The 12,691-nt window shown below is 46.7% G+C and overlaps 1 protein-coding gene across 1 annotated transcript; it reads right to left on the bottom strand.

Annotated features, from left to right (window-relative positions):
- Positions 1-8,020: 8,020 nt before the first annotated feature.
- LOC147080493 (maestro heat-like repeat-containing protein family member 1) lies at positions 8,021-12,661 on the bottom strand. The gene has a single exon (XM_085981175.1). The coding sequence runs from the start codon at positions 12,595-12,597 to the stop codon at positions 8,152-8,154; it is 4,446 nt and encodes a 1,481-aa protein (XP_085837301.1). The 5' UTR covers positions 12,598-12,661; the 3' UTR covers positions 8,021-8,151.
- Between the last annotated feature and the right edge of the window lie 30 nt (positions 12,662-12,691).

The following is a 12,691-nucleotide window of genomic DNA, read 5'->3' as shown; positions in this document are numbered from 1 at the left end:
CAAGGTGTTGGATATTAAACCACGAAAGGGCGAGGGAGCAGAGGAATTTCTAGAGAGATTCTCTGAGGTATATCGGAGTCAGTCAGGAGATGCCAATTACCGGAACGGAGCAAACTCGCCGCAATACTGTGCTATCCTGATAAATTGTCTACCAACCTCGGTGTCTGAAGCAATTAAGACTAACAATATGGACTGGTCAGAGAATAGTCCCAGCCAGATGGCCAGGGCAGTGAAATATTATTGGAAAGAAAATAAGAGTCAGGAGAGTCAGCCCCAGGTCAAGGTCAAGACTGAGTACGTGATAAAAAAGGAAGAGCCAAAGCCCACCCAAGATGTGATGGGATATCAGATGGAACCCCAGCAATGTGTCCCAGGGTGGGTTGATGGACAGGGGTACAGATATATCAGCCATCCCAACGGACCAACCGTCCCTAATTATGGCCCACCCTACGCTCCCCCAAGACAAAATTTCGGCGATAGAGGAAGAGGAGGGAGGCAAGCAGGGTCAGATACCTGTTTTAATTGTGGCCAGCAAGGCCATTGGAGCAGGGAATGTCCCTCCCGAAGACAAGGAAGAGGGGGCCACATGCGAGGACAACGGGGAGGTTGGCAGGGAAATCGGGGACAAGGAAGATATACAGACTTCTCCCAGAATAATCCGTTTCCCCAGTACTGACTAGCCAACCTCGTGGTGAACGGGTTCCAGTCGGACGAGGAGCCCGTTCTATCACTGCTGATTGAAGGGAGCCGGCATACGTTTCTGGTAGACACCGGAGCTGCTATGTCATCTGTCCGATCAGAGCTCAATCTCCCTAAATCCGGGGAAACACAAAGCCTGTCCGGATTCCAAGGACAAGTGTGCCAGTACCCGATATCAGAACCAGTTGAAGTAGCATTTCAAAATGAGTCTGTGAAACACCAATTCGTGATCACAAATGGGCTGGATTGCAATCTCATGGCCAGAGACCTGTTATGTGCATTTCAACTAAGACTTGAGTGTGGGAACGAAGGAATAACTGTAAAACCATGGGCCCCTAAAAGACAATGTTACGTCTCTATCACCCCACAATGGTGGACTCTGGACTTAAAAGATGAACCCCCATCTCATGTAACCCTAGCTTATGATCGAAGTGGAAAGGATAAGGAATTGGAGAATTTTTACCAAGCTTATGAAGGGACTGAGTGGAATGTTGTTCTCCGAGCCATAGTTACGGGACCGGAGGGGAAAGCAGAATATGTTGAGGTTCCCTCGGAATTGTGGAAGCAACCCCTAACCGTAGCCCCACACATCACCCGGGAAGTGAACTCCCCCTACCGTGCGAAAGATCTGGGACCCATGGTAAAACAGGCAGTTGAACAAGCTAACCCAGATGACCGGCAGGAGCAGGCCCTGTCAGGCGGTCGAGCTATCCTGTTATACCAAGAGCCAAAGGTAGTCTTGACACAGTTGCACCACCACGTTGGGAATGAGGTACCGGAATACGTCAATCCGCAAGTGTGGGCAGAAGACCCCACACAGGTAGGATGCGTTAAAATAACTCCCATCCAAATCGCCCTACAGGAAAATGTTGTACTACCCTCTATACGACAGTATCCGCTGAAACAACAAGCGATACCCAGCATTGATAAACTGATCACGGGACTACTGGCACAAGGAATCCTGATTAAATGCCAGTCCCCGTGCAACACGCCCATACTTGCAGTTCCAAAATCAGGAAAGCCAAACCAGTACAGATTAGTACAGGACTTACGATCTATCAATGCTATTGTACAACCGCTTCATGCACTAGTACCTAATCCAGCTCACATTCTGGCCCAGGTCCCTGCACAAGCGAAAATCTTTGCAGTAGTCGATCTCCAGCACGCCTTCTTCGCCTTGCCACTGGAACCGGCAAGCCAGTACCTCTTTGCCTTTACTTATAATGGACAACAGTACACGTGGACCCGACTGCTGCAGGGTTTTGTAAACTCCCCAACATTATTCTCTAGGTGCCTACAAGGACAGTTGCAGACTTTGACCTTGAAACATGGTTCCGCTCTGGTCCAGTACGTGGACGACTTGTTAATAGCTAGCCCTGACGAACAAAGTAACCGGGAAGACACCGCCCAGTTGCTTAATCACCTATTCTCACTCGGGTACGTAGTCTCTCAAAGGTACTAGTGGCTCAACAGAAAGTTAAATTCCTTGGCTTCATGTTCTCAGCAACCGAGCGGAGTCTAGAGAAAAGCAGGATTGAGCCAATCTGTCAGTTCCCTGTACCCCGTAGTGCAAAACAAGTGAGGCAATGGATGGGGATGGTAAACTACTGTAGACAATGGATACCCAACATCGCTCTAGAAACCAAACAACTAACACCATACACCAGTATAGAGGGCGAGTTTCAGCTAGACCCTGTCACCATAAGAGCGTTTGAAAACCTAAAAGAAGCATTGTCGCAAGCCCCAGCACTGGGGAGACCCCTGTATGACAGGCCCTTCCAGCTATACTGCACTATCCTCACTGATTGTTCGACTGCTGTCCTAACTCAAAAACATGGGGACAAGCATAGGCCGGTGGCTTACTACTCCTCGAAGTTAGATCCGGTAGCGCTAGGGCATCCCGTATGCACCCAGATTCTGACCGCCATCTATAATAGCCTACAATCGGCTGCCAACCTAACTTTGCAACAAGATATTACAGTATACAGTTCGCACTCGGTAACTGCACTATTAGGCCAATTACAAACTCAGCACCTCACTATGGCCTGACAGAACAAGTACAAGATATACCTGTTGAATAATCCTAAACTGCAATTTAAGCATTGTACTACTATCAACCCAGCATGCTTTCTCACAGAACCACCCCTCGAACAAACAGACCCAGGACATGATTGTCTATTTTTAATCAAGGAAGATACCTCCGTCAGGGAGGATCTATCTGATGCCCCAATGCAGAGTCCTGACACAACCATGTATGTGGATGGAAGTGCGTCCGTCAGTCCCCTTGGGAAAAGACTTTCTGGATATGCAATCATAAATCAGGACGGTAACATTTTGGAGTCTGCTGCCTTTGAGTCTCCGTATTCCGCCCAACAAGCAGAACTGTTTGCATTAATACGAGCTTGTATCTTAGGGAAGGACTTAAAGGTTAACGTTTATACAGACTCGAGATATGCCTTCGGAGTGGTTCATGATTTCGGACAATTATGGAAAAACAGAGGGTTCCTAACCTCTGCAGGAACACAGATATCCCATCAGAAATTAGTATCTGATTTGCTACAAGCCCTCATGCTACCAAAACAGATCTCCGTGATAAAGTGCTCCGCACACACAGCAGGACAAACCTCTGTAGATATAGGGAATAGATGCGCAGACCAGGAAGCTAGGGAAGCGTCCCAGGAACAACGAGTGGTTGTGCCTAGAATGATGAGCCAGACTAAAAGCTCAAATAAAAGCAAGTCTCCCTCGGAAAAGCCAATGCCAACCATCCAAGACGTCATTAAGTTACAGGAGGACGCTCCTGACTGTGATAAGGGACTGTGGAAACAGCTCGGTTGTACATATGATTGTGTGTCTAAATTATGGGTCACCCCTGCCGAGCAAACTTGTATGTCAGATGAGCTAGCATTATGGGTTATTGAATGTATACACTTTGCAACTCATTGTGGTGCCAGAGCAACTAGTGACACGTTATTAGCTACATGGTGGCATCCTAGATTACAGGCTCTGGCTCAAGGTATTAGCAGCCGCTGCCTCATTTGTCAGCAGCATAACCCGGGAAAAGGCATACCTTGTGAAATGGGTAAGACGCCGTTACCCACGGGTCCCTTTGAGACCCTCCAGATGGACTACATTGAGTTAGAAAGGTGTCAGTGTTATAAATATGTACTGGTTATTGTTGATGTATTTAGTAAGTGGATTGAGGCCTACCCGACTACGGATAACAAAGCCTCCACTGTTGTAAAAGTTTTAATGAGAGAAATTATTCCCAGGTACGGAATTCCAAACCGATTAAGTTCAGACAACGGCCCTCACTTCGTGGGTCAGGTAACCAAGGAATTCTGCACTCAAATGGGCATCCAACAGCAGTTACATTGTGCCTACAGGCCACAGGCCGCCGGACTGGTCGAGCGGGCTAATCAGACCTTGAAAAATAAACTTGCCAAATTACAGGCCGAGACGGGAACTACATGGCTCAAATTACTCCCCGTGGCCTTGTTCCAAATACGTACTACCCCGGCTGGTGCAGCAAGGTTAAGCCCTGCTGAAATCATATATGGCAGACCTCTCAAAACCCCGTGGAACCAGGAAGTCCCAAAGACTGTCCACTTTCACCACATGACGGCAGAAATGACTAACTATATTTTGTCATTAACCAGGGCATTGAAAAGTTTGCACTCCCGGGTACGCGCTGCCTACATCGACCTCCCCCCTATAGTCAGTCCGTCCAAAATCGAGCCCGGAACGTATGTATTGATCAGGAATTGGACGCGAAAAGGACTGGAACCTCGTTGGGAAGGACCCTATCAAGTCCTACTCACCACTCCAACTGCTGCCAAAGTAGAGGGAAAGAGTGCTTGGGTCCACCTCCACCACTGTAAAATTGTCAGTAATGCTATGCCTAAAACTTAAAGAATGCTAACCTCTCTTGCTTCCAAGAAATCTCTCCTTAAACAGACGTGCCGCGCCGACTGACCATGCAGACGCCCCTGTGGATCCTCTCCATCAGTGTCCTGCTCACCCCTGGAATAACTCAACAGCCCAGGAGGAGGACATGCCAGTGGAACCAACCCAAGCGGATACACCATCTATGCCCAGGAGACGTGCTTCGGTGCAATGATGATAACCCAGGCGGGTTCGGGAAATGGAACGTGATCAACTTGGACACCTACATTGGGCTTATTAGACAGCCCCACCGCTCGCTAGTGCTGAGAAACGAACACAGAGGAACATTGCCATGCTATTGGACTGAGTGTAAATTTAATTACGTTTGCCGACGCCAGGCGACCAAGTCTGTTACTGCATGACCATACAGTATAACTACAGACACCAAAGGACAGAATCGTTGTCTGAAGTTGCCCTCTATTATGAGCAGCTTTGACTATTTTAGGTTAGAAGGTATCCTCACCAAGAAACGTAAACGAGATCTCCAACACATTTTCCCTAAAGAAACCCCGACGGGCAACCTATTCCTCCAGACTCACGCAGCCCTATACTCACCAGAGTCAATTGTTTGTTATCCGCCCCTGACCTCTGTGGAGGGGATGTTTGCCCCAACCCCGGTTATTGTTCCCCCGGACTTTCTTTTAGATGCTCACCTCCCCCCTCCCACAACTAATATAACAATACCCTACACCTTAACCCCGCCCGCCAATTGCCTGAGACTAAGCAGGAACCCTGGTGGTTACGAGAATTGTTGGAATGGGACGGGCTATGGTTGTAGGTCAGTATGGGTTAAACAGAACTACACCTGCTTGGTGACACGCTGCCTCCACCATCAATGTACGATAGGACCTGACACCGGTAGCTGCACATGTGAGCAATCCATATGTCTGTCAGTAACCGAAGGAGTGCAAGTTTTATGTGGAGAAGGGAATGGAACAAATCTGAAGGTAGGGGGGGAAACCTTTATGCTAGTAGAAATAGCTAGTACCCAGCCTGCTGATACCCTTGAGATCCAAGGCCTGGACTATTTCCTTCCCCCGAGCCATTTAAGCACAAGGCGGAAACACATATCCGTGATATATACGAAACCAGGCTACTTTTTCTTGGGCCAAGGAAAAGCCACTAATTTCATGGTAATAGGTACCGCCCCCCGGACTGTAGCCATCGCTACTCTAACCCCTACCACAGTACCTTGCCCCTCCCAATGGACATCCCACCGAAAAATAGTAGCCAGGGCAGCCTCAAAAGAGTTTTGCTCCAAATGGAAAGATCCTGAATCCCTAGGAGGACACGGAACCTCTGTAGGATATGGATTTGCTGGCCTGTTCTCTATAGGCTATACTGGAGCCTATTTGGCCGCTAATAACCGGAACTACCTTATCTGTGGTCTCACCATCCTGGGTAATGCTACCATGGGGGCCCTCGACGCAGTCACTAAAGAATTGTCGGAACTCAGGTTATTCACTATGCAAAACAGATATGCCCTAGACTACCTGCTGGCCCGAGAAGGTGGTGTCTGTGCAATAGTAAAAGGTAAATGCCTTATGGGAGTCTGAGACCAGACAGAGAACATCACCCGCTTTATCACTAAGATAAGGGAACAGATGGATAATATGAAGGAAGCAAGTAACTGGGGAAACTGGGGATTTGGAGGATGGTCTGACTGGTTGATAAATATGGCCATGTACTCAGTAGCTGCCATCGTCTGTATTTTCGTTGGACTAGCAATCATGAAATGTGTGTTGGGAAGAATGCAGCTAGCTTTGGAGAAAGTAGGTGGCCCGAGGATGTTAGTAGTAAGACAGGCCAGTGAATGTGAAATGAAGGAAGTAAAGTACGATGATAATGAAGAATTTGATCGACTAAATAAGATAGACGTACCCGAATAACGGTTGGTTATCATAGAATGATAAAAGGAGGGAATGAGAATATCATTTCGAGAAACAGAAACCAGAAACTGTAAAAGCAGCAGAGAAGTAAAAAGGGCTAACCTGATCTTTAATTGTTAACGAGGCTGGCACCCATGATGTTACCCCTTGCTGATAGAAACAATGTAGCAGAAACTGTTTAGACTTTAGTGATTGCAAACACATTACCATAATGTTGAGGTGATCATAACACATTACCATGATGTTTACTTAGCTGTAACCCATTCAGTAAAATGTGACTTCTTTATTTCAAACTGCCAGACCAGGAAATCCAATTAAATGTATACATGCCCAGCTCATGATTGGTGCAGAATGTACGAGGTGTTAATGCTCTCTCAAAAGCAGGGATAAAAATGTAGCACACTGTATGAGAAATAGCTTGCTCTGTTGGGTTCGTTAGACTCTTGCAGGAGTCGGTGCTGACATTTCAGAGTAAGACTCCGCGGGTAATAAATCGTTTGAATTCTCCAGTTGTTCGACTCAGTGTTTGCTGAACCAGACTGAGGGTAAAAGAATCCGTTCCATCAAATCGAGCAGCGTTTTGGAACACAATTGTTTACTTTTTCCTTGCATTAAAAATGTTGCTTTATGTATTTAAGAGTGGTAACCTGGTACAGTTTGATTAATACTGTGGAAATGGGTTTATCACAAAAAATAAGCATTTTTAATAAGGTCTACCACCTGTGAGTAACCGGATTTTAAATAAGTGAAAGAGTTTTAAAACTATACCGAACCATTTACTATTTCATTGGTGTACAGTAGTCAGCTTCCTAGCAAATAAAATATTTAATATTTTAAAACTTTTAAAATGCGCATTAGTGTCCTTGCACCTTTTAAAAAAAAAAGCTTAATTTTAAGAGCCTCCTCAAAGGCCCACAAACAAGCGCAATTAGCGTAAACTTGCCATGGTGATGAATTTGACCTGGGAGAGGGGCTAGTTTTGTGGGCGGGGCTGTCTTCCAGTACACTGTTTTTTTAAACCAGCGCATGAGATCGCAGAAACTCGATTTGCACTGGACGTAATTTGTGCTTAAAATTCCTCGATCTTTTGCAATGGTTTGGCCAATTTCGGGCGAATTGCGCTGAAAAATACCAGCACAACCTGACGGAAACTCTAAGCTGGGGAGTGCAATGTCAAAGTTTGCGCATGATACGAAACCTGGCAACATACTAAATAGTGAGCAGAATATCAGACTCAGGACAGACTGGCAAAATGGGCAGACACATAGCAGATGCAAGTTAATGTGAATAAGTGTAAAGTGATGCACTTTGGGAGTGCAGGGAACTGCATCTATAAATAAACTAGCATGATGATCCAGTGAAGAATTACATGGAGTGAGGAGTAGGATCTGTGTCTAATGTCCAGTGTGAGAGAGAGAGAGAATCAGGAGCGGTCACTCCCAGTCACGCAGCAGTGGGACCTGCACCATTTGAAGACGCACCAATAGTTACAATGGAACAACAGGATATTGATTTATTTACAAACCATAAAATTACATATTTACAAATCAAGTTGAATGAATGATCACTTTGCTGCTAAGAGGACGCGGAGAAGGTTGGTGGCCTGAGCGTCGAGTCTTCAGTCTGATGGTGAACAGCAGCAGTTCATTGTGCAGATGTTCCACCAGGTGGCCCTCCGGGCGGGTTGGACACGTTCTGACTGTTGAAGTAAACATGCAAAGGCCACTGCATGTGCTTGCAGTTGTTCCTGGGGGCTCTGGAAGAAGGACTCGCAGTCCGCGGCATATGAGGAGATCTGTTTGGGGATATCTTGGGCCAACTGTTGTGAAAGGTCTCTTAGGAGGGTCATGTAGTTCCTGGTGGGCTCCTTCGCATACTTGTCAATCAACAAGGAAGCCTCAACAGATCCAATGAGTGGGAAGAGCAACCATAGTGTTGATAAACAAGACCTAGTGACCTCCTCACTCTTTCCATTCAGGTGTAGCAACAAACGCACCAGGTTGGAATGGACCAGTCGGCAGAAGAAGGATCTGGAACCTCCAATTCCACACTTGGCCAAGATCCCCAACACTTTGAACGCTTCAGCCCGCACTCTATCAGACTCTGCCTCAAAGTGTGGTTGAATCCTGACGAGGATTTCCTCTACATAAGGTTGGATGGTGTTTGCTTGCAACTGAATTAAGTTCTTTGAGAGGCACGACAGCACCTCAAAGATTAGCACCTCCTTCTGGTTCTTCATGTTCCCCAACAGACTAATCATTGTGCACATCACTTGCAGACGCAATCCTTTATTCTTGGGGTGTGCTCTAATGTTGTACAGGCCTCTGACACACAGCAACCGGGTAACTGGAGAAGCATAGAGCAAATATCTTAACAATCTATTCGCCAGAATGCCTGTGAGATGCAGCTGTGAAACCAGGGGAGATTTTAACAGCTCTGCAAAGAAGGAAACCAAGGTGACTGCCTGACAGTCTTGAACAGTATGGAATTGAGTTGCCAGCTGTTTCACAATGCCAGTCAGACTGGCGCCAGCGTATCTCACCATTGCTCTGGCCAGCAGGACAACCCCCTTGTCAGACTTGCAGAGATCCATCATCTGGTCCCATCCTCCACTTTGCACCATATCATGAAGCACTGCTTCATTATCTGTTTGAGCTAGCAGGTCCTTCAGTGTCTCCACACAGTTCACACAGACATTGCTGCTTTCAGGTGTTAGAGGCTCAACTGAGAATTCTCTTTGCTGCAGTTGACCATCAGGAACAAAGTCACTGACCAGACAAACATTAACACACGAGCTAAGATAAATGAGTAGGACACTAAATATCTGCGGGAATAACATAGCCACCGCTTTTGCCGACTCAGGCTTAGTTATTATTTCGTGCAGCCCACAGATGGCAGCCAGGGATTCAAGGGTTGCGTTATCTCTGATGGGATAGGTTCTGCTCATTGCAAATTCTAACTGTTCGTTCAGTCTGTCCAGCAGCTCTTCTATTTTACTCGTGGCACATTCTGTGTCCTTGGCCAGTGATCGCCACACATCACTGATGTACTTGTCCGAAGGGACAGGGTAGGTGGGGAGACAGGACACAACTGTTGCTCTATTGTGTGAGGTCAGTATGGCGATACTCTGTAGAACTGAAAGTCTCACGTTCTCATAAGGAACTGACTGCAATTCAACGCTCAGCACGTGAAGTATCTCCAAGACCTGATCCCCAAGTTCACTGCCACGTTTTTTAATTATGTTTTGCAGGAGCACAGCGGCTGCACCGGAACAACTGAGGTGCTGGTCGGACAGTCCTTTGAGGGCCACAGAGAGCAAGCTGCCCAACTGGTCATGGGGCAAACACTTGGAAATTACCTCTGTGATCTGGCAGCATGCTTGAAAGATGACTGAAGCATCAGGGTTAGCTAACTGTTCCCTGACTTCTTTCAGAACCTCCAACTGCTCCTTTTGCTGATCCAGATTGCTGCCTTCGTACGGCAACTGAATCGACAGGATGATGCACAAGGTGTCCAGAGCCATCTGTCGAACGGGAAGCGATGGGTCTGCACAACGCGGCATCAGTCGTCCAATCAGAGTCCCCGTGTTATTTCCAGGCGTTACATTCTGAACATTGAGCTTCTCCCAGTAAAATTTCAGAAGCTGTATGGTCGTGTCCATGGCTCTCTCTCGCTCATGAGGTTTTGCTGAAATGATCCAGACTTCTACCTGATTGAAAATGACCACAAATCCTTCAGGGGACAGGTCCTGAAGCAATAATTGCTTCAGGAGCTCTTGCAGGGAACTCATAGTTTGGGTATAAAGTGTTCCCATTTCTTTTCTGTTACTATTCATGTCTTTGTCCAGTTCTGAAGGTAACAAGCTGAAAGTACTGGTCAGGCAGGTTTGAATCAATTTGCAGGTGTCAGCTCGGTTTGGCTCAATGTGTAGTTGTATCAGATGTTTGCAGGCATTCATGGCTAACTGTCGAACAGGGCTCTGCAGCAGCTCTGGTGGCTCGGCCTCGATAAGATCCAGCATGCATGTCAGCAGCTCCCTGTTTCTGATAAAGTTGAAGGGAGCTCTCTGGCGATTTGAATGTAGGGATCTGGCTATCAGAGTCACGGTCTGTATTAGGCTGAGCTTTAGTGCGAGATCCCTGGATTCAGTCTTGTTCTCCTGTCCACTTGTAATGTATTGGTTGATCACAGCCGGCAGAATGTGGGTCTCGATTGTGGACAGCATTAGTTCCTCAGGTGCGTAGAATGCCAAGTTCCCATAGCACAGAACCAGTGTGCTCCTGGCTTTAGCCAAATCCACATCAGGCTTGACCCCAAGAATATTCAGGAAACTTTGAGTTTTCTTAAATCTGTTGGAGTTAGCAAACTCCTCCAGGCTACTGAGGGTATCATGAAAGTGTGTCATGGCACAGAAACCAATGGCGAGAGCTGCACCCTCTCTCTCCGCACTCTCACTGTGCTGCACACTCAGTAGCATTTCGTAAAGCTCCTCCTTTATTTTTGTTGTGCGGGTCTGACGAAGCACTGTCCCAAATGATTTATAGAGAAAGCCTTTCTCTTGTGGGGATAGGTGGTTGGTGTTAATCTCTCTATGTATTTCATTAGCGAGCTGGCATGTCCATTCCTCGTCATCAATGGCATTGAGTGTTCTGGACAAGAACAGCAATAATTTCTCCTCCCATTCCTTTTGGGCCAGAGACTCCTTTGAATTCTTTAGTAATTGTTCAACCAATGATGGAAGCTCCTCTTCCCACTCTCTCTCAGATGCTGGGCGAATATTGAGGCTCAGGACTTGCAATAGCCTCAGTGCCGCAGCTCCTCGGCTTCCTCCCTGATATGGGCAACAAGAAATGACGAGGAGCCGGGTCAGCAGTGCCTGGGCTTTCGGGAGATTGGCATCTTCATTGTAAGTGAGGAAAAACCTCTCACTGCCGGCTTGCAGTTTCTTTTTTCCAAGATGTGCTGAACAATTACAGATTGTTGTTAAAGCCTTGGTGTACTGGGTCATGGTGACAAACTCCAGTAAGAATGGCCAAAGGACATCCTCCATCTTCACTGCAGCTGTGATCACACACATCACTGTTTCACATACTGTGACTAATTCCTCAGTTGTTACCTGGTCTGGCTGATGATTGGGTGGTTCCAGGGTCCCTGAATCAACAGATGCAGCACACTGTTGGATGACAAATTCCACCATTGCCTTTCCTCCCTCTAGCTCAAGGTAACCTTGCTGGGCCATGACACATATTACCTGGGCAATTAGTTTCTTCTCCTGATTGCTGCGCTTGTCCAGGAGCAGTGGTTTTATGGCAGCCACAATCTGAGCCTTCTTCCTCTCAAAATGTGAGGAGACCGATATGATGAGTTGCCTCAGTACATTGAGTGTTCCTACTCTCATTTTTTGGTCAGCGTTCTCCAACTGTGAGAGGAGAAATTCGACTATTGTATCTGCATAAGCTGGGACCAGAACTCTAAAACAGCAAAGGATCTTATTGCATTTCTTCGCAGCAAAATGGTTAGTATACCCTGCCGAAACACACATCTGCTGGTGGAGACTTTTAAGCAGATTGCCCATCTGTGTTTTCAGCCCCAGATACCTCATCTCTATGGCAACATCCAGCACCCGGCACAGACACTCTGTGATGGAAAAATGCCCTGGTTGCTTCTTGTAGAGAGACAGGATGCCTGGAATTATCCTGGGCAGCTCTTTTTCCAGTGCGTCCTTGGGCAGCAGGGAAATGACATAGCCTAGAGCTTCTACTATTGAGATCTTCAATTCAGAGGACTCCTTCTTGAACCACACCTTGAATAACAGACTATAGACAGTGTTGATTTCGGTGGAGAAAGAATCTTTAGTCACGTTAGGGTCTGAGGCTTTCTCCATATTTCCCAGATAGATCAGGATGCTCTTGCTAAAACTTCCTACCGCTGAGGCAAATGCAGTCTTCAGCTCAGCCTGTTTAACGCCAACGAATACTGGAATCATGATCCCCAAGATAGATTTTAGTAAAGGAACCATGCCGTACACATTTTCCATTGACATTTTTGTTAAGGTCTTGACCATGTACACATGCGGAAGGTGCCCTTGTTTGAAACTCTTTGTCGTCAACTGGACAACTTCATTTCTGAACCTGAAGCTCATGACAACCAGGAGATTG

This window comes from Somniosus microcephalus, unplaced genomic scaffold (assembly GCF_052327205.1).
Source record: "Somniosus microcephalus isolate GS21.2 unplaced genomic scaffold, FLI_Smic_1.0 scaffold1543, whole genome shotgun sequence".
NCBI lineage: Eukaryota > Metazoa > Chordata > Chondrichthyes > Squaliformes > Somniosidae > Somniosus > Somniosus microcephalus.
Note: the sequence above shows the minus strand (reverse complement) of the source record. Positions and strands in the feature narration are given on the sequence as shown.

Bases quoted from the DNA above. Each gene is read 5' to 3' on its own strand.
- LOC147080493 (XM_085981175.1), bottom strand. From the start codon at position 12,597: ATGGTCAAGACCTTAACAAAAATGTCAATGGAAAATGTGTACGGCATG.